The 21,124-nt window shown below is 38.7% G+C and overlaps 1 protein-coding gene across 3 annotated transcripts in view; it reads right to left on the bottom strand.

The window, feature by feature from the left end:
- Nucleotides 1–13,771, bottom strand: part of casp10.S (caspase 10 S homeolog) — a 28,721-nt gene extending 14,950 nt beyond the window's left edge. The window contains exons 1-7 of one of the 3 annotated variants that reach the window (XR_005964454.1): nt 13,545–13,771; nt 9,268–9,603; nt 6,274–6,370; nt 4,551–4,686; nt 4,012–4,103; nt 907–940; nt 57–113 (exon numbers count right to left, since the gene is read on the bottom strand). Coding sequence is in view for 2 of the 3 variants with exons in the window: in NM_001087941.1 (NP_001081410.1) it covers nt 57–113; nt 907–940; nt 4,012–4,103; nt 4,551–4,686; nt 6,274–6,370; nt 9,268–9,563 (712 nt within the window). In the remaining variant the exon portion in view is untranslated. 3 annotated transcript variants of the gene reach the window in all.
- Nucleotides 13,772–21,124: the final 7,353 nt, after the last annotated feature.

The raw sequence follows: 21,124 nt of genomic DNA, 5'->3' as shown, positions 1-21,124 counted from the left end.
ATATTTATTATCATTACTCTCTATATATACTCCAGCAGTATATTACCAGTGCTCACCTTCCTTTTCAGCCTCTCCAAGTATTGTTCCATTATGCTCTATCAGACTCTCTATTCCTACAATGAAATCAAATACATTTTAGTTATAATAATGATTATTGGAGTTGACAGGCCTGTACTATATTTAGAATAAAAACAATATAACATCTTGATTGATTTGATGATCCAGAGCAAGAAAGGGTGACTAAAAACTGCCAGGCCCAAATGTTTAAAAGAGAGATGGACAAAGAAAAGGGTCTGACTACATGACATTAATAAATCAAGCCGGTGAGGACTGATGTATAAATTTAAACCAAAATAATTAAAAGTTAATGTTGGCTGCATTTAAGCCATTGCCTATGATATGCTATGGGAATAGGGAGAAATGGGTCTCTAGCACCTATTTTTGTTAAATATATGAGAGCTTAATCATGACTGTTGCACATCACCATGTTTTTGCCTACCCACATACATCAATGAGGACATAATTTAATTCCAATTTTATTTAGTTAAGGTACGGCACCTAACTAAAAAAATCATCCTGGCCAGTTGTCCACTGAGAAGTGTGCGTAATCATTAGATGACCATCCATACATTACTTAGCATCCTCATTTAGCTAACTTAATTGTAATTTGGCCATAACTTGTCTAGTGGAATTACACTTGAACCCATTAATCAACCTATAATACAAACAATAATTTGAACAGAAATTGGCTATTTATAGAAAGATCTTTTAAATGGGTTATAATATTTAAGGCTACTAAAAAAACATTAAATAAACCCAATAGAATTGTTTTGGCACCAATAGGTTGCCTCAAATTGGTTAAATATATGAATAAATGATAGCAGATATATAACATATAGAACATACCTTCATCCCAAGATTCATTATCTTTGCTTGAAACCTGTTTTATAAGCAAAAACAAGTTTATATACATTAATGCAATTAACATGTACAATCTTGCCGGATCTAAATGCCTTATGAATAAGGAAGTATGTCAGTTCTTTCGGATATTTGTGTGTATCTGCACGCTGCATAACAATGGCTGTGTACCTACAGGGACAGAGATGAGCCCAGAACACTTACCTGTACAGTGCTAGCTACACAGGCTATGGAATAAAGATCTGTATTTTTCAAATTGATGCCAGCTATCTCCTTTCACCTACACACACACTCCACCCACAAGTACCCTCTAATGTAGAAGTCAAAAGAACTATCCCGAAGCCACACCTGTCATAACCAGATAGAGTTGAAAAGGACCCCTGTGGACAACATAATCAATCAGGAATGGCCAATACTGTCAGTTTTAATCATTTGTGGAATGAGATACAAACACAAACATGCCGAAAGGTTAATGGGTACCTCCCTAGAATGTGCTAGAAGGTCTCCAACACCTCAGAAATCACTTGTAACTAGTAACTTTAAAAAAAACATGTATTGTGTATATAAGGAAGAATAGAGATGTCTAAACTAAACACTGGTTTAAAGTAGTATAACAAGGTGGGTGTAGAATATGGCTAATTGCTCTAATAATATCAGTGGTGTCTGAGGTTAAAAATACTAATATACAACATTTTAATATGTTTATATAATTATGTTTATAGAAGTAAATATGTGTATATCAGTTATACTGTCTGTCATATAGTATATTTGTTTTCTGTGATTTTATCATCTTCTATGGGTTGTTAATGTGTAATATAAAGATTTCTTTTTAAAAAAATGTATGTATTTCTATGTAAATATTTATACTCAAAATATAATCTAATTTATTTGGTGATATTCTTGTCATACTACTCTAAAAAAAACTTTCATTCACAAATTTTATTGCAATGTTTGTTTTTTGTCCTGTCTATATGCATGCAGTTTAAATCTTTTTATATTCGGGGAATGTATTTGACTTCTGATTCTTTTTTAGATTTTGATTTATTGGAGTAATGTTACACTATAGTAATTCCGTTTTGCTATGATGTATTATTATTATTATTATGTATTGATTTTGCTGTCATGGAGGTGATTTTATATGCACTCTTGCAGTTCTTAGGACTCATATGATAGTATGCCAGCTATGTGGCTATGCATAACTCAATGTGGTCATTTTTTTTTTTAATAAAATGCATACTGAAGACAAATCTTATCTATTATACATATACCGTATATACTCGTGTATAAGCTGACCCGTGTATAAGCCGAGGTACCTAATTTACCTAAGAAAACTGGAAAAATTTATACGTGGCGGCCATGGGCGCCGCCATTTTGGGAGCGACGCCGGCAGGGAAGGACGCGCCGCCCGGAGCTCCTGGACCTGCTCCGGGCGGCGATCGTGACAGTCGGTACGGTACCTTTTTTCTGCTTTTGCTAGGTGCAGCGCCTCATTGATCTTCTGAGCAGCCATGACACCTCTAGCGACAACCTCCTACGTCACCAGACAGGAGGAGCTGCGCTACGTCTTCTCCTGATGCGCTATGGGAGAGGGAGGTGTGTTGGGGCCGCGGAAGGAGCCTCGTATCTGCGGCCGGTGAGGGATTGGCTACGGTATGTGCAGGGATTTAGCTGACCCGCGTATAAGCCGAGGTCGAGTTTTTCAGCACATTTTGGGTGCTGAAAAACTCGGCTTATACGCGAGTATATACGGTATTCTATATTCCACTGAGTTCCAGGCCAAATACACCCCCACTACAACTCTATCATATATAGTCATATGAAAAAATTGGGAACCCCTGTCAGCATGCATAATAATTTACTCCACTTTCTACAAAAAAAGATAACAGTGGTATGTCTTTCATTTCCCAGGAACATCTGAGTACTGGGTGTTTTCTGAACAAAGATTTTTAGTGAATCGGTATTCAGTTAATTTCAGTATGAAATGAAACCAAATGTGAACAACTGGCTCTGCAAACATTTGGGTAATTCTGCTAATTTGAATGAATGTAACTGCTCAATACTGATGACTGGCAACACCAAATTTGTTGGATTAGCTCGTTAAGCCTTGAACTTCATAGGCAGGTGTGTCCAATTATGAGAAAGGTATTTAAGGTGGCCAATTGCAAGTTGTGCTTCTGTTTGACTTTCCTCTGAAAAGTGACAGCATGGGATCCTCAAAGCAACTCTTTGCACAAAGAACATCTGTATGGCAGGGTGATGAGAAAGAAGCCCTTTCTGCACTCACGCCACAAACAGAGTTGCTTGCTGTATGCAAAAGCTCATTTAGACAAGCCACAGTCATTTTGCAACAAAGTGCTTTGGACTGATGAGACAAAAATTTAGTTATTTGGTCATAATAAAAAGCGATTTGCATGGTGGAAGAAGAACACCGCATTCCAATACAAACACCTGCTACCTACTGTCAAATTTGGTGGAGGTTCCATCATGCTGTGGGGCTGTGTGGATAGTTCAGGGACTGGGGCCCTTATTAAAGTGGAGGGTCAGATGAATTCAACCCAATATCAACAAATTTTTCAGGGTAATGTTAATGCATCAGTCACAACGTTGGAGTTACGCAGGGGTTGGATATTCCAACAAGACAATGATCCTAAACACACTTCGAAATCTACAAAGGCATTTATGCAGAGGGAGAAATACAATATTCTGGAATGGCTATCACAGTCCCCCGACTTGAATATCATCACAATTTATGGGATGATTTGAAGCAAGCTGTCCATGCTCGGCAGCCATCAAATTTATCTGAACTGGAGAGGTTTTGAATAAACGAATGGCAAAAGCTATAGAAGGCATCTAGAGGCTGTTACATTTGCAAAAGGAGGCTCAACTAACTATTGATGTAATATCTCTGTTGGGGTGCCCAAATAAATGCACCTGTCTAAGGCATGTTATATATTAAATGGAAGTTGCTACATTGAAAGCTCAACCAATGATAAACAAAACTCCAAAGAATTAAGAGGGGTTCCCAAAGTTTTTCATATGACTGTACATATACTGTATATGTTGCTTCAGTAATCACCATGAAATGACATAGACCTGGATAGAGAGATGTGGGTTTATTAATTCATGCTCATAGTCTGGAGGAGCAGATGGTTGCATCAAGCCAATTTCTGGGCGGTGTAATTTATCTGGAAATAAAAACAGTAATCGTAGCAGTTAAAATCCCTTACTTGTAAGCATCAACAAACCATCACTATTAACTTAGAACTGATTAATTGATACATTAAAGAAATAACTATTATTAAGAAAATAAAGTACAGGTATAGGAGCCATTATCCAGAAACCCGTTATCTAGAAATCTCCGAATTACGGAATGGCCGTCTCCCATAGACTCCATTATAATGAAATAATCCAAATTCTTAAACATGATTTCAGAGCCTAAAAGAATTGTTGGAATATTAAAGGGATCCTAAACCCAAAAACAACTTTCTAGTTTTAGTTGTACTTTTTAGTCCCTAAGCCCCAACCCCAAAACATCAATGCAGACTTACTTCTTCAAGTCATGTAAATTGTGACACATATTGCAACTAATGTGCAATATGGAATGTTAATCATGAAGCTAAACCTCCACCTACCTCCTCGTTCCTTGTATTTTTCAATTATTTTCAATAGATCAGGTGAAACCTTTCTGAAGACTTCTTCCAGGAGTTTCACATTATCTTCTGTAATGGCGTTCTCTTTTTCCAGTTGACACAACACATCCAGAAAGGTCTAAAATCCAAGAATACAGAGATCTTTATTCTATTGAGCATTTTCTCCTTGCAACAATAATTACATTTTTTAACGTTAATATTGACAGTTGTAACCTCTTTAGTAAGTAATTAAACCTTTTATAAACATGCCAGTATACTAATGTCATGTAAGCACACAATACATTATTAGTATTGTGTATACATGACATTAGTATACTGGTGTAACATAGTAACTATGTTACTATGTTACACCAGTAAACTAATGTCATGTAAGCACACAATACATTTAACATACCATTTCATTCTTTATATCCATTAATTACATGTGACTTACCTGTCTGCCTTCATTTAATGCATAGTCTACTACAGGAGATGCTTTTAACACAATTCACTTTAGAGACAAATGTTATCTTATCCAAAAAAAAAACAAACGTATTAATCATGCATTCCCTTGCATTTATAGTTTAAAAAGGAAGAACCAGCAGTGCATAGAATAGCAAGGAACACATACTGCTTTTAGCAGCAATGACATTTCTAAATATCTTTAAAACCATTGAAAATATTTTGCTGAATATTGACAAAATATTAATTATATATATATATATATATATATATATATATATATATATATATATATATATATATATATATATATATATATATATATATATATATATATATATATATATATATCAATCTTTCCTGCAACCACTTAGTTTTAAATGCAGACATGTTAGTGCTAAATTGTCAGATATACAGGTAGAAACAACTAGAATTCTACCTGTATCTGACGATTCAGCAGTAATACTGGCTGATGTACGATATTTAGAGCTTGTATGGCGGGAGTCGAGCCAACTGATATTGGCTTTGACTGACTCCAATGGAAATAATTATGAGCAAATAGTTATGCTGTTAAATGCAATGGGGTAAATTATCAATGGTGTTCTGTCATTCATATTCAGAGCTGAATCTGGTAGCACAAAGAGACCTGGAGCATTTCTGGGCCCCTGGTTGCAATGAGGTGGCCATTCTGATGCATTCCCCCATGCATACCTTTAAAGGGGTGGTTCACCTTGGCTTTAACTTTTAGTATGTTATAGAATGGCTAGATTTAAGCAACTTTTCAATAGGTGTTTTTTTATAGTTTTCTTCTTCTGAATCTTTCCAGATTTAGTGGGGGTCACTGACCCCATCTAAAGAAAATATGCTCTGTAAGGCTACAGATTTATTGTTATTGCTACTTTTTATTACTCATCTTTTTATTCAGGCCCTCTCCTATTCATATTCCAGTCACTCTTTCAAATCAGTGAATGGTTGCTAGGGTAATTGGACCCCCTAGCAACTGGATTGCTGAAATTGTAAAATGGAGAGCTGCTGCTGAAAAAAAAAAAGATATAAATAACTCAAAAAACATAAATAATATAAAATGAAAACCAAAATTGTCTCAGAATACCACCCTCTACATCATACTAAAAGTTAATTCAATGGTAAACAACCCTTTAAAAGTTTTGGTGCAGGTTGAGAGAGGACTGTATCCTACTGCAAAATATGTATTCATCATTTTAGAAACCCCAATACATTTGGTTATGTGATTTTGTTGTCTCACCTTGTTCTCTTTATGCTTTTTCTGAAGAGGCAGTATGAACAGTATACGCTTTTCATCTTCTCCAGTTACATTTTCTGAAAGTTCATAAAGCATTTGCCTACAATTTATAAATACAGAGCATATTAGATGTATTGTGACCCTTACTGTTCTTTTAGTCAGAAATGTATATAACAATGCCCTTCTTCATAAGAGCACATTAGCCTTTTTCAGCAATTTTCAATTACACAAAAAGTAACACAAAGAAATGAAAGTATTTTTTACAAGCAAATTGTAGTGATATGGGCAGCCATTGAAGTGCATGGCCGAAGTTTATTTATCAGATTAGCTGCTTTGGACAAAATGTTTTTAGTTCTGGAACTGGCCAAACACAAGACAATAAAGCAGGGGTGTCCAAACTTTTTGCAACAAGGGCCAGAATTGGTGAGGTGAAAATGTGTGGGGGCCGGCCATTCAGCCTGGCATTCTTTGAACCATTAACATCATTTAACTCATTTAAACAAGGAATCGCGTAGCCATAGCAGTAATATTTGGGCACATTAGTGATATGATCTGCCACTTGGTCTATACTGCTGCCTGTATGCTGAAGGCGTTAGCAATAAACACGTAATGACACGTAGTGACGCGTCGCTCTCACATACGTACTTCTTTAGTTTACAGTACTGGCACGTCAGTATATCTATTGACACCTTCAGCCCTAAAGAAGTATGTGAGAGCGGCGCGTCACAATGTGCCAGTACTTGTCTATTGCCAACACCTTCAGCAAGTGGCAGATCATTTCACTAATTTGCCCAAATATTACTGCTACCGCTACGCGATTCCTGATTGCACTGTGCTGGGAGGCCACATTATTATTAATTTCATGATGGAGGCGGAGGGCCGGTGTAAATTTGAAAACGGACCGCATTTGGCCCCGGCCTGACTTTGGACATGCCTGCAATAAAGGCTACTGACTTGGTCTCTCCAAACAGAATGCATGGTGCCTTTCAATCAGCTTGCCAAACCATTGGGTCCTCTCAACGCAAATTGCCACAGACCACTCTCTATATATAATCTCATCACTGTTTCTGATATGACCCACTGTGTGGCTGGCTAAATTGTGAAAATGCTCATTTAGTGACCTCAACAAGCAAGCAGACATATGTATCGCCAGCGTAACACTGGAAAATAAATACAAGTCATATAACATTCATAGCTCTCTACAGAACTATACATTATAAACTAGACTCATATAAAAATAGGGCATTTGTTTCCAAATATTTATGGCATAACTGGTCTATGCCCAAACAATCACTCAAATGTTGTCCATATTAAATTATCACATACTGCCTGGCTGTTCAAGTGCAAACCAAGAGGAATATGTATGGAGCCCAGCCTGTGAAGGCAAATAGGTTGCAAGAAACTGCAAAAAAAGGTGTAGCTTTAAAAATGATAAACATGTATATAAAAATAAAACAAATTATAACATATAACAGCAATGTGCGCTCTGTATTGGCGTGCAACTTCTGAGCAACGGCATCTGCAAAATATATTTTATTTTTTGAGTAGTCATATAACATTCTCATACCTCCCAACATTTTGTAAATAAAAAGAGGGACAAAAAAGTTGCCACGCATAGTGTGGCGGAATTTTGTAGCTACACCCCCTAATTACCATGTTAATTTTACAAAATTTTGCAGGTTATAAAAGTTTGAACATATTTCTGTGTTTTTTCCAGTTATTACAGTTTTGCTAATGATCATAAAGATGAATTGCCCGTTAAGATGAGAGTCCCTTTTCCCAAGGGACCTGTTATCTTATATTGTTACAATTACTTATTTGCTTATATAGATTGCTTATCTAGATACATTTGAATTGTTACAAATGTTTCTAATCTTCTGTTGTGTATGTATGTGGGCTCTCTGCCAAAAGCCAATTAAGTTAGAAACTTTGTTTCTTTTTCTGGCTGTTCAATGTAGAAAAAAATGGGACTTTCCAGTGAAATGTTCTGAAAAGATTCAATCCTGCTTGAAAAACTGGTAACATTTGTTAAATTGATTTATTTAGGGGATTATTTACTAATTATTACTGATAAGTAATTTCTCACAATTTTCTTAAACCCACTTCAACTAATCTCCAATGCACATGCATTTATCAATAAATTTATTCTATATAATCTGGTGTGGGAAAAGACTCGATAAAATCATCAAAAAATCTGAATTGTATGATTTTTTTTTTGGATTCGATGCCCGATAACTCATATTTTCTCGGATTATAAACAAAAACCACAAACTCCTCGGATTATTATACAAAACCCAGCGCAGATCATATCATCCAATTGTAAACGGAACAACTGCCTTTGACTTTTAGCAGCATCAGGGTTTAATAAATCACCAAAAATTCTATTTTTTTTTCTCCGAAAAAATGTGTTTGCCCTTTAAAAGATCAACCGGAAAAAAATCGGACGTTAAAAAACAACCCCCTAAATGTTACTAAACATAGAAAGTAGAAGGATGACATTACCAGCAGGGTGTCAATCTGTTTAGAGCCCAACCAGTGTTTTGACCCAATGTACATGCAGACCCAGCCCAGACTGTACAGAGGGTTCAGGAACAGGAAGACAATGGTAACATGACATTCCTACAGTAACTCCTAGGGCTTTGCAGTTTTCAGCAAGCAGTGTATCTATTTACACTGGCTGCATAAAGTTCACATCACAATGTAACATTAAAGGACACCTATCGTCAAAAATAATGTTTCCCCCGCTGGAGGTGTGGGCTAATAGAGTTTTTCGTTTTGTTTTGCTTTTTAAAAAATGCCCCCGGCAAGTACTAAGGTACCTGGACTAGGGGAATGATCCTATCTTAAGGGTATAATTTTTTCAGATAGGTGCCTTTTAAATTATTTTTAAGCGATACTGCAATATAGTTTAATCTGACATAACTATTAGCGCACTGTTTTCCTGACCTGTTAGTTATGTGATTAAATCGATAGGAAATAGTGGAGATAAAATCATACCTATAAGGTGATATTTTCCAGTGATGTGGAAGAGCTTTCTGCACTTCCACTTTATTTGTGCCAAGATCATGGAGAAGGCTGTGGTGATTAATAATGTATAAAAGTTCCCCCAACAGAAAATAATTATCCTCATTTATTAAATCTTCAGTCATGAGTTGCTGAAAAAGTTCATGGCCAGACTGAACAGATAACAATTTATTTTTCCTTAGGACATCCCTGCAGAGGAATTTTAAAGCCTCTATATCTTCTCTTCCTAATCCATCATCAATACGGAGAAGCATGGAATTGAAATCCATCTTGAAAAGTGCAGATGTGCAGGCTGTATGTAAGCTCCACCTACAGATATACAAACATAACGATTCAGTTCTAAATTTACATACATTTAAACCCACATTTAATCTTTCCTCATTTTACATTTTCGCATTAGCTTTTTTTCCCCAAGTCCTGTTATGTTCTAATGCATTTAGATTTTAAGTTGATTTGCCCACATTTATCATAATTTTGGAGCATTTTCCTTTTGTGAAACATTTTACTTTACATATTCCGATTTTATGTTTTACGTTTTGTTTGTCCCGTTTGTTTCCTGGAACATAAAATAGGGGTTAGACTGTGTTTAAGCAGTTTTATTGCTTGGATTAGACTGATTAACAAGATGCTATTGTTGGAGTTGATGAGGAGTTGATGAGGTTGGACCAGTATTGAGCAATATGTAGAAACTCACAGGCCTCACAAATGGCCCCTGACTACTGAAAAGTGCTTCATATGTTATTAGCACAATTCTTTTTCATTAAAGGGGAACTCCACAAAAACATAACTTAAGCTTTTTGAAAAGAAAACATGATTTCAAGCTTTGCAATACACATCATTTAAAAAATATGCAGATTTTTCATTAATTCTAATGGTTTCTGACAGTTCCCTAAGCCTAGCAACCTGCTCTCCTGCTGATCTCTCTGACTACTTTGCTGAGCTGGCTGACAACTGTTACTTTGTATCAACAGCCATCTGTCCTTAGTCTGCATCCTCCAAACCCCACAATTCCCTGCACACGTGATTTCAATAAGGAAGGGAACATCACAGTGCAATGCATTTTGGGTTATGTAGTTATGTTTTCTTTAAGCTGTGGAGTGGTTACAATTTGTGACATCAGTGTTTAGTCCCTCCTTCCCTGCCAGGATTTCAAATGATGCAGAAACAGAAGAACTGTTAAACAGCTGGATTTCAGCATAGAAAATGGCATTTATTCATACTTTTTGAAGAAACAGGTACCTGTGATGGGTATATTAGGGGTTTCTGTGTTATGTGGGCCTCTTTATCAAATTTTGGTTTGGAATTCGGAGTTCCCCTTTAAAAAAATTACAACATAATGCTCCTGTGAAATGTGTAAAAAAGTGTAGGCACAGCACAAAAATTACTTTCTTTGCATTGAAAAACTATTTTACATTATGTGCACGTTTTCACCATTGTGTGCTTCTGTGCAGGGCTTCCTGGTGAGTTCACTAGACAATATTTAGAGGGGACAATCTGGGTACAAGGTGAGTTAGAGCATAAGCTGGGTACAAATAAGTAAGGGCAACCAAGGCATTCCCTGTTCTGCCGTCCACCCCCACCACTCTCAACACAACAACACCCCACATCCATTTCCCCTGCTCACTGATGTTGCGGTGTGTTAATGCACAGGGACCAGAGTTAGGGAAGGCAGAAAAAGTGTGTGTCTTCGGTGCTAGCACTGTTTAACCATTGCACCCTAGGCACATGCCTCTATTACCTACTTATAGTGCCAAAATTCCTCCCACTGTCTATCAAGCACTATACATAGTCATGTAAACTCTTTAAGTGAGTTAACCACGCAATCAAATCTTTCAGGGACAAGATGAAAGCTGGTCATATCCCCAGATTTTATTAGGCAGTTATGCTGCTCAGCTTTCTGGACATGTGTGTCAGGAAGCCTTTGCCTGTGTATATTTTATTATGTGAGCAGAACATATAAAGGTTCTTGTATATTAGCTATCCATTTGACTGGCAGGACGATTGCTTAGATAGCATGCAGGAACAGCCATTGTATAACCACCTCAAAGGAACTGTTCAGTATACACATAAAAACTGGATAAATAGATAGTATGTGCAAAATAAAAAATGTTTCTAATATAGTTAGTTAGCCAAAAATGTAATATATAAAGGCTGGAGTGACTGGACACTAACCAGATAATAGCCAGAACACAACTTCCTGCTTTGCTGCTCTTTTGGTTTCCACAGATTGGTTACCAGGCAGTAACCAATCAGTGACTTGATGGGGGAGCACATGGGCCATAACTGTTGCTTTTGGATCTGACCTGCATACTAAGGATTTGCAAACTCACTGAACAGTTATGTCCCATGTGCCCCCCCCCCCTTAAAGTCACTGACTAACTCAGAGTTAGAGAGCTGAAAAGCAGGAAGTTGGGTTCTGTTCCACATCTAGTCACTCCAGCCTTTTATACGTTACATTTTTGGCTAGTGAATTATATTAGAAATGTTTTTTATTTTGCACAGCCTATCTATTTGCCCAGTTTTTATTTTTACCCTGAACTGTTCCTTTAAAGGACTAATTTAGCAATGGCAGGTGCAAGCACTTTGCACACCAAAGGACAAAAAAGTGCAGTCATCAGCATCTTATTCAGTCTGGCACCAGGGTACAATAGCTGTGTTTGCCAGATGTACCTGTAATGGTAAATTCAGTGCAATGATCAGTGTAGCACCTACAAACAAGCTATAAACCTAACACCTGCCCTAAATAGGAATTAAATACAAGGAATATTGGTTCCCATGAATGATGTGCAAGGAAGATGGGTGCAAGCAAGACGGATGCAAGGTCAGTCATTAGCCTCCTGTGGGCTAATTTGGTAATACATCTTTCATTTCTGGTGCTATCCTGGGCCCCTGCAGTGGCAGAACTATCAGGGGTGAGGGGAGTGTACCTGCACCTGGGTCTCCACCGAAAGTGGAAGAGAGAGGTATTTGTTTAGGCCAGCCATCTGCTTCCTTGCACTCCCAACGCCTGCCTCCAACTGGAAGGTGAGGGGACATCTAGATGGTGCAGGGTGGTGGGTTGGGTGAAGGGGCATAGTAAAATAGTAAGTTAGGTTGAAAAAAGACACACGTCCATCAAGTTCAACATTTTAAAAGGGTCCGGGTGGAAATCCTGCACCTGAACCCATGTGACCCTAGTTACGTTACTGGGCCCCTGGCTGCCCTGAGGCAGCTGCTGCCCTCCGGCATTGGCATTTTTGTAGCCCCTGTAAACTTATAGGGTGCTGTCGTCTGAGGCAAGATTCACATGGGAGCAGCACATACTACACACTTTCAAAGACTCTCCAGATTTTCTTGTTACCCTTGTTTCAATCCATTTATTTTATACACACTGAATGAGGCTTGGGCCATAAATAATAACACTGCTCAGGCGGTTCATCAAAATAAAATGGATCTGCTACCTCGCTGGTTGCACTATATTACTTTTTCTGATATTTTACCACACACAGAACAGAAGCAACACAACTAACAACGTGTGACTTCACTTTGAAAGGTACAAATAGTAGGGATGCACCGAATCCAGGATTCGGTTCGGGATTCGGCCTTTTTCAGCAGGATTCGGATTCGGACAAATCCTTCTGCACGGCCGAACCGAATCCAAATCCTAATTTGCATATGCAAATTAGGGGCAGGGAGGGAAATTGAGTGACTTTTTGTCAAAAAATAAGGAAGTAAAAGATGTTTTCCCCATCCCACCCCTAATTTCCTACAGGAGTTTCACTGAATCCCAATTAGCCCAAACTTCCTGCGGGGGGGGGGAACTATTTTCCTATGACAGGTGTTATTTAACTGCTGATATTAAAGTGATTTGCACAAATTCCTGGCCCATAAAGCTTACCGTGAGAGTTGCCGGACGTGATTAAGTAATGAAATATTAGTAGTTGGATCCTTGTAAAAGAAGCCATTCTAAAAATAATTTCCCTCACCTCTGATGTTTGTAGATCACACTGAAAATGACGCTGATGTTGCACAAATGTTGCAATTTAGAAGAGGTCCATTTTAGAAGAGTAAAATTGCACAATATTTAGACTATTTTTTTTTACAGATCTTTCTGTATAAGAGAAAGTGTAAATAATACAGTAAACAAGGTGCTATGTCCCATTGCAGTTGCAGCAAGTGTAATATATATAGAAACAGCAAAATAATGTGGCCTCTCCAACCACAACAACAGGCTGCTTCAAAAAACATTCCACATAAACACAACGCCTTACCGACATGAAACAGAACACAAACAAAAAGCTGTGTAGTCAGGTCAGGATAGTTGATAACTTAAAAGGAAACTTCACGTCATGTGAGAGTTGTTTTCCCCTACACAAGTCTGAAAGCCCACTGTGTCACAAGTTGAAAGTAAACTGGAAATTCCTGGTGGCGACTCCTCCCCCCACACGTCGCTGCTCTGACTCGTTTCTACGTCACAGGCAGCAGGGAGGGCGGATGTGTGGGCGGACACGTTGTTACATGTCCTGAGAATGAGAAGGGCAGTTGAAATGATGTTGAATCGCAGGGGCTGCCAGTTATTAACAATAGCATTAAATAAACTCGTTTTACTGTGGTATATTGTATTAGAGCCATCGCAAAACTTTGACTGCGCAACATAAAGACTACACAAATATTCGCCCGCCCCTTTCCAAGCCCCTCCTCTATTAAAGCAGACGCGCGCACACTCTGTGGGTCACACACAATAAATGAAATGGCGAGACTATTGTGTGGGATTTATTATCCAGAAACCCATTAACCAGAAAGCTATGAAGTAAAAGAAAGCCATTACTCATTGTATTTGCTGTCTTTTCGCTTTAATAATAACTCAATACCTTCCTTGTACGTGATGGTAACAGAGCTGCATAATTACATTTTGGTCACAAACTATTCTTTTTGTTGTTATTTAACTGTAAAAATGTCTTTTATAGTATTGCACAGGGCCGGAACTAGGGTTGCATACCACCCAACATTTAATTTTAAACAAAAACGTTTTGACCACACCCCTTTCTGTGGCCACACCCCTTATTACCATGTTCATTTTACAAAATTTGGCAGGTTATGAAAGTTTGAAAATAATTCTCCATATCTAAACTGTGTCTCAAAATTGTTACAAAGTATTTTATTTGCACCTGTTAGCTGTTTTGTGCGCTCTGCTAAAAGCCAATAAAGTCAGAAACCTTGTTTCTTTTTCTGGCTGTTCAGTGCAGAGAAAATAGGGACTTTCCAGTACAAATGAGGGACTGCAGGTTGAGCTATCAAAAGAGGGGCTGTCCCTCCGAAAAAGGGACAGTTGAGAGGTATGTTACCACCTTTTCTGGAAAAAAATACCGGCCTTCCTCTATTCTTGCCGTTTTTTCCTATTAATTACATTGGCATCAAGCATCATTTTTACCGGCCAGTCCGGAAAAATACCGGCCAGGTGGCATCCCTAGCTGGAACAGAAGAGGCAGCAGAAGTAGTAGGCAGAAGAGGCACTTGTTTAGGGCACAATGACTGGGGAGTGCTGGGAAGGAACCTTGTTAAAAACCTTCTGCCAACCCCAAGTCTGGGATTTCTTGCTGCCGCTGGCTCTCTGCATCTCTGCTTACTCCCCATCAACAGGGGCATTTCAGGGGCTGCTGCCTCCTGAGGCAGCAGCCTCGATGCCGCCCCCCTTTTAAAAAACTGAAATTCGTCTCTTAAAGTAACCAGAGGCAGCTTTTTGCCGCCCCTGGTAACTGGCCGATCCCATACCTCCCAACTGTCCCTTTTTCAGAGGGAGAGTCCCTCTTTTGACAGCTCAACCTGCAGTCCCTCATTTGTACTGGAAAGTCCCTATTTTCTCTGCACTGATCAACCAGAAAAAGAAACAAAGTTTCTAACTTAATTGGCTTTTAGACAGGGCCGGGTCAACCCGGCCAGGCACCCTTGGCAGCCTGGCCAGGCATAACGCCCACAGGCACGCATGAGCGAAAAAAGCCAAATGTGCGCATGCGCGAAAAGCAAAATATGTGCATGCGCGAAAAAACTAATGTGCGCGTGCTAGAAAAACCGAATGCTTGCATGCACGTAAGAATTGGAAAAGCACAACACCATACATCTGCCGGACTAGGGGGGTAGGAGAAACAGAGAAGGCGCATGCCTGGCGCCCTCCAGCTTTGCGCCCTAGGCACGTGCCTACTCTGCCTACCCCTAGTTCCGGCCCTGCTTTTAGCAGAAATCCCAGAACAGCTAACAGGTACAAATAAGATACTTTGTAACAATTTTGAGACGCAAAAAAACTGTTTAGATAAGGAGAAATATTTTCAAACTTTCTTAACCTGCCAAATTTTGTAAAATGAACATGGTAATTAGGGGATATGGCCACAGAAAGGGGTGTGGTCAAACCATTTGGCTGTTCTACGTGAGAAAAAAAATGTTGTCCCTCTTTTTACTTCCAAAATGTTGGTAGGTGTGCAATCCTTGCCACCTGAGGCAAGGCTCTCACCTTGCCTCATGACAGAAGTGGCCCTGGACTTCACTATGTGTGTGTACTTGTGCCCTTGAGAAACAGAAGAAGGTCTTCATAGAGATAAGTAGGTACTAGCTGCATGGGGCCTCCATTTAGTTGGCACAAAGCTGCCCCACTGAGGGATGATGAATGTTTTGTCATTATCCATGGGCTCAGCCCTTGCAAGCCCCCCCCCCAAGCCCAGGATTATGACTTGTTCGAGTATCTTGATTTTTTTTTTAAAATAATTTTTATTGGTTTTAACAGACAAGTCAAATACTGAAATAAAAATAAAATAAAATTACAACTCTACCATTTGTGGGTATTATTAATAAAACATTTTTTGAGTATCTTGACATTTAATGACTCTGGGTAATATTAAGCCAATAAATAGGGTGACTAGGCAAAGATGTGGCAAAGAAAGTATTTCAGACTCACAGAAGCTTTTGTGCAGGTGCAGCCCAACAGGCCACAGACAGCAGTACCTTTAGGTGGCAAATCATCATAAACAGCTGGTCCAGAGCTGCTGGTTCAAACCTTTACCTGGCATGGTGCCTTCACCTGTCACTGGAATTCTGGGAGTTGCAGCATGAGGAATACAATTCTGACAATATCTAGATCTCTCATCTGTACTATTACCCTTGCTTCCCCCCAGAAGGGCCCATCTGATACTATTTACCCCTACGATCCAATTGTGCCCCTTGAACCCAGTGCCATCACCAGCTCACCCTTTCTGAGGATTTTGCTGTTACTAAAACTCCTGATATTGGTGAGTGAGTATTGTCTTACACAGTTTTCTGCACACTCCTTTGTCAATGAAGTTTAAGTGCCGGTAAAGCTGCATGGGGACTGGATGGGCTTGAGGGGAGGTTCTGACATGGGACTAGACATATTGTCAGTTCCCCAGGTGCTCCCAGTCATGTGACTTGTGCTCTGATAAACTATAGTCACTCTTTACTGCAGCACTGTAAATTGGAGTGATATCACCCCCCTCCCTTCCCCCCATCACCAGCAGCCAATTAGCAGAACAATGGAAAGGTAACCAGATAACAGCTCCCTGGTAAATATAAAGTAATGTAAATTACAAAAGGAAAAGTAGTAACCTCCGTTGTATGCTGGCAAGTGCACAGAGTTAAGGCAGATAGAGGTCCGGCGAGAATGTTATGTCAGGAGACACTATGTGGCCAAAAAAATGCCACCTTTCCTTGCTTATCATGTAGACACTGTAACAGTTGTATGAAAGGGGATATAGTATATCATCCACATAAGTGCACTGGCACTAAAATAAAGGAATATCACACGTGTGTCATCCTATAAGGTGCCCGTGTGGGCTTTTATATATAGGTCAGACAACTAGACAGTTGAAATATAGAATAGGTGAGCATAAATTTGACATCAGGAGAAATGTTAAACAAAGTCCGAATGCAAGCCATTATGCAGGTCATACTGTTGCTCAGCTGCATTTTCAGGAACTCCAACAGATTCCCAGACCTAGGAGGGGTTGAGACAGAATAAAGCAGTTACTTAAATGTGAAGCAACTGGATTAAAAAAAAAAACTGGGTACTTTAATGCCTGGGGGTCTCAATAAAGAATATGAATTAACTCAGTTGATCTAGTTGATGTATAAATGGCTCAGTTGTTTCTATAATTTTAATTGTTACTCAAATGTGTTATCCTGTAGTTCCCATCAATGAATCTACATGTGCAAGTGGAACAGTGAAAAAACAAAATCAAAATTATGAAAAGGTATACATGGAAATATGGATATTTAAGGAAGTTGTAATTATCTGCAATTGATACTTTGTCAGCTTGAGAAAGGGCCTGGATGGCCTGAAACGTTGCTGGAGTTGCCATATGAAATAATAAAGGCACAGAGTTTGTCAGGTTAAATGGGAGCAACGAAAAGAAAAGCTCCAGGATTTAATGCGGTGTTTTATTGTGCGGAGTACAAAAATCAAACGTTTCAGGAGCCTACTGCCCCCATTCACCAGTGATAATGTACACAAGGTTAAATGGGAGAGCTAGAGTTAATAGCATGCTCTAAAAAATATGATATAATCGGTATCTTTATGACCTAGTGGGATGAAACGTGACTGGACTGTGAATTTAAATGGGTACACACTTTTTAGGAGGTACAGAAGGATTAAAAAGGGTGGAGGAGTGTGTTTGTATGAAAAGCCTGAATTATCGCCATGCATAAAGAAATAACCATTGATGGCACTTGGGAGGAGGTGGAATCCCTATGGGTTGAGATTTCAACTGGGCAAAAGGTTACAAAGAAAATGATCATCATTGTGAGAATGAAGCTCAGCTACTTTGGAAATAATAAATAGAGCAAGAATTCAAAATACAGGTATGGGACCTGTTATCCAGAATGCTTGGGACCTGGGGTATTCTGGATAACGGATCTTTCCGTAATATGGGTCTTCATACCATAAGTCTACTAGAAATTAATTTAAACATTAAATAAACCCATTAGGCTGGTTTTGCCTCCAATAAGGATTAATTACAGCATATCTTAGTTTGGATCAAGTACAAGCTACTGTTTTATTATTAGAGAAAAAGGAAATTATTTTTAATAATTTGGATAATTTGGATAAAATGGAGTCTATGGGAGCCATTCCGTAATTCGGAGCTTTCTGGATATTGGGTTTCCGGATAAGGGATCCTATACCTGTATTTGTATTTTTTCACAATTTAATTAAAATTAAGTGTGATATTCACATTTTTAATAAATAAACATTTGAGTTTGATAAAAAAAAAGTTTGTTTATTTGAGCTAGAACAAAAATCCAACAATAAACAAATTTACATTTTGATAAACAGGCCTTCATCAGTAATAACATGCAAGGAGCCAAAACAGAAACTAAAGACTGGTTACACCTCTTACCCTCATATGTAAAAGGCACAAAGGGAGCTATGTCAAAGTAGTTTTTCTGAAAATTACTTTGACCAAATCCGCACAGATTGTTCCCCCCAAGCACAAATATATCAACATCAAGTCTCTCATCATCTCCCGCCTTGATTACTGCAACTTACTCCTCACAGGTATTCCAACAAGTCACCTTTCACAACTCCAATCTATTCTAAATGCGGCCGCTAGACTCATTCATCTAGCTCGCCGCTCAACATCAGCTGCTCCCATATGTATGTCCCTTCACTGGCTCCCAATCTCTTCTAGAATCAAATTCAAATTACTTACACTCACATTCAAGGCCCTTAATAATGAAACCCCTCCCTATATTTCATCTCTAATCTCCAAATACACTCCTTCACGAAACCTACGCTCTGCTTCTGATCTTCGCCTCACTTCTCCTCTGGTCACTTCTGCCCATTCTCGTCTACAAGACTTCTCTCGGGCTTCTGCTTTTCTCTGGAACTCTCTGCCACAAGCTGTCAGACTTTCTCCTTCCTTCCAAACTTTCAAGCGCTCCTTAAAGACCCATCTGTTTAAAGAGGCCTATTCGATGTACCTTAATTAATCTGTATCAAAAATGACAAAAATCCTAATGTCTCAATTGTACCCTAACCTTTTAGTTTGTAAACCCTATTGTACTCTGTAATCCTTGTCTGTTATCCACCATTTATTCCGTTTGCTATAACTGCAGTAAAGCACTGCGTATCTTGACAGCGCTATATAAATAAATGATGATGATGATCAAGGATATCAACAGGACATCTCCATTGACTTCTACATTAACTTGGCAGGTCTGAGGGGGGAGGTCCTTCTTTATTCTGACTTTTTCCACTGACAAATTGTGTTTTCCCCTTTAAAGGAGAAGGGGAAAACACAAGTAAGCCTTATCAGAAAGGTCCACTTAAATATACATGTAAACCCTCAAAGTAATGCTGCTCTGAGTCCTCTGAAACACTTCATTTCTTTCCGTCTATTGTGTATACATGGGCTTCTGTATCCGACTTCCCGTTTTCAGCATAAACCTCCTTCCCCTGGCAGTGAGCATGCTCAATTTGCTCCTTTCCCCCCTCCCTTCTCTGCTGTAATCTGAGCCCAGAGCTATAAGTGAACAGGGAGAGACTCAGGCAGAAAGTGATGTCACACCAAGCTAATACTGCAACTGCTATCAAACAGAGAGCTTCTAGAGATTTTTACTCAGGTATGGTAAAACATTCTACAGAATAAATATAGCATTCTAGCTTGCACTATTGCAGCTAATCTATTGGCAATAAAATGCCTCCATAGCTTTTCTTCTCCTTTAAAAGGTCACTGAGGAAAAAAAAAAAAAATTGGACTTTAATAAATAACCCCCTCAGTGTGCCCAGGCGCAGTAATCCATAACAATCAATAAGATGTTTGCTTTTGCACTGGTGATCATTCAATGTTTCCTGCCGATTTGTTGCTATGGGTTACTGCTCCTGGGCAAATTTAATGTCTTTTATAACATAACCCCATTAGAGTAAAACTAAGGCTAGCAGCACATAAGACATATTATCCAGATGAAAAACACCATCTGATAATATACCTTATATACCATGAGCCCCCCTGGGGGGTCTTTGGAGGTATTGCCTGGAGAAGCAAGACTTCAGGGAAATTCCTGATTTTTGAAAGAAAAAATGGATTGGGCTTGTGCCACCTATGGGGTAGATTTATCAAAGAGTGAGGTTAGAGATCGCCACAGTCCGCCACTTTCCATTAATTTCTATGCCATTTTGAAAGGCATATTTATCAAAGGGTGAACTTTCACTCATTTACAAATACTCCTTCAAAAATCCCATAGAAATGAATGGAGAGTGGCAGAAAGTCACTCTAGTGGACTGTGGTGATCTCGAACGTCACTCTTTGAAAAATATACCTCTATGTTATCTTGCATGTTTTGTGGAGTTTGAAAGCAGCTTTCCATTTTGGAATTTCAGCAATAGGGTTGCAAAGGTGCAATTTATCCTAACAACAAGGTAGTGTTGCAATGAGAGACTGAACAAGAGAAGGCCTGAATACAATTAAAGGAAAACTATACCCCCAAAATGAACACTTAAGCAACAGATAGTTTATATCAAATTGAATGACATATTAAAGAATCTTACCAAACTGGAATATATATTTACATAAATATTGCCCTTTTACATCTCTTGCCTTGAACAACCATTTCGTGACTCTATCTGTGCTGCCTCAGAGATCACCTGACCAGAAATACTACAACTCTAACTGTAACAGGAAGAAGTGAGGAAGCAAAAGGCAGAACTCTGTCTGTTAATTGGCTCATGTGACCTTACATGTGGTTTGTATGTGTGCACAGTGAATCTTACGATCTCAGGGGGCGGCCCTTATTTTTTAAAATGGCAATTTTCTATTTATGATTACCCAATGGCACATACTACTAAAAAGTA

This window comes from Xenopus laevis, chromosome 9_10S (genome assembly GCF_017654675.1).
Source record: "Xenopus laevis strain J_2021 chromosome 9_10S, Xenopus_laevis_v10.1, whole genome shotgun sequence".
Classification (NCBI taxonomy): Eukaryota; Metazoa; Chordata; class Amphibia; order Anura; family Pipidae; genus Xenopus; species Xenopus laevis.
This window is presented reverse-complemented; position numbering and strand designations above follow the sequence as displayed.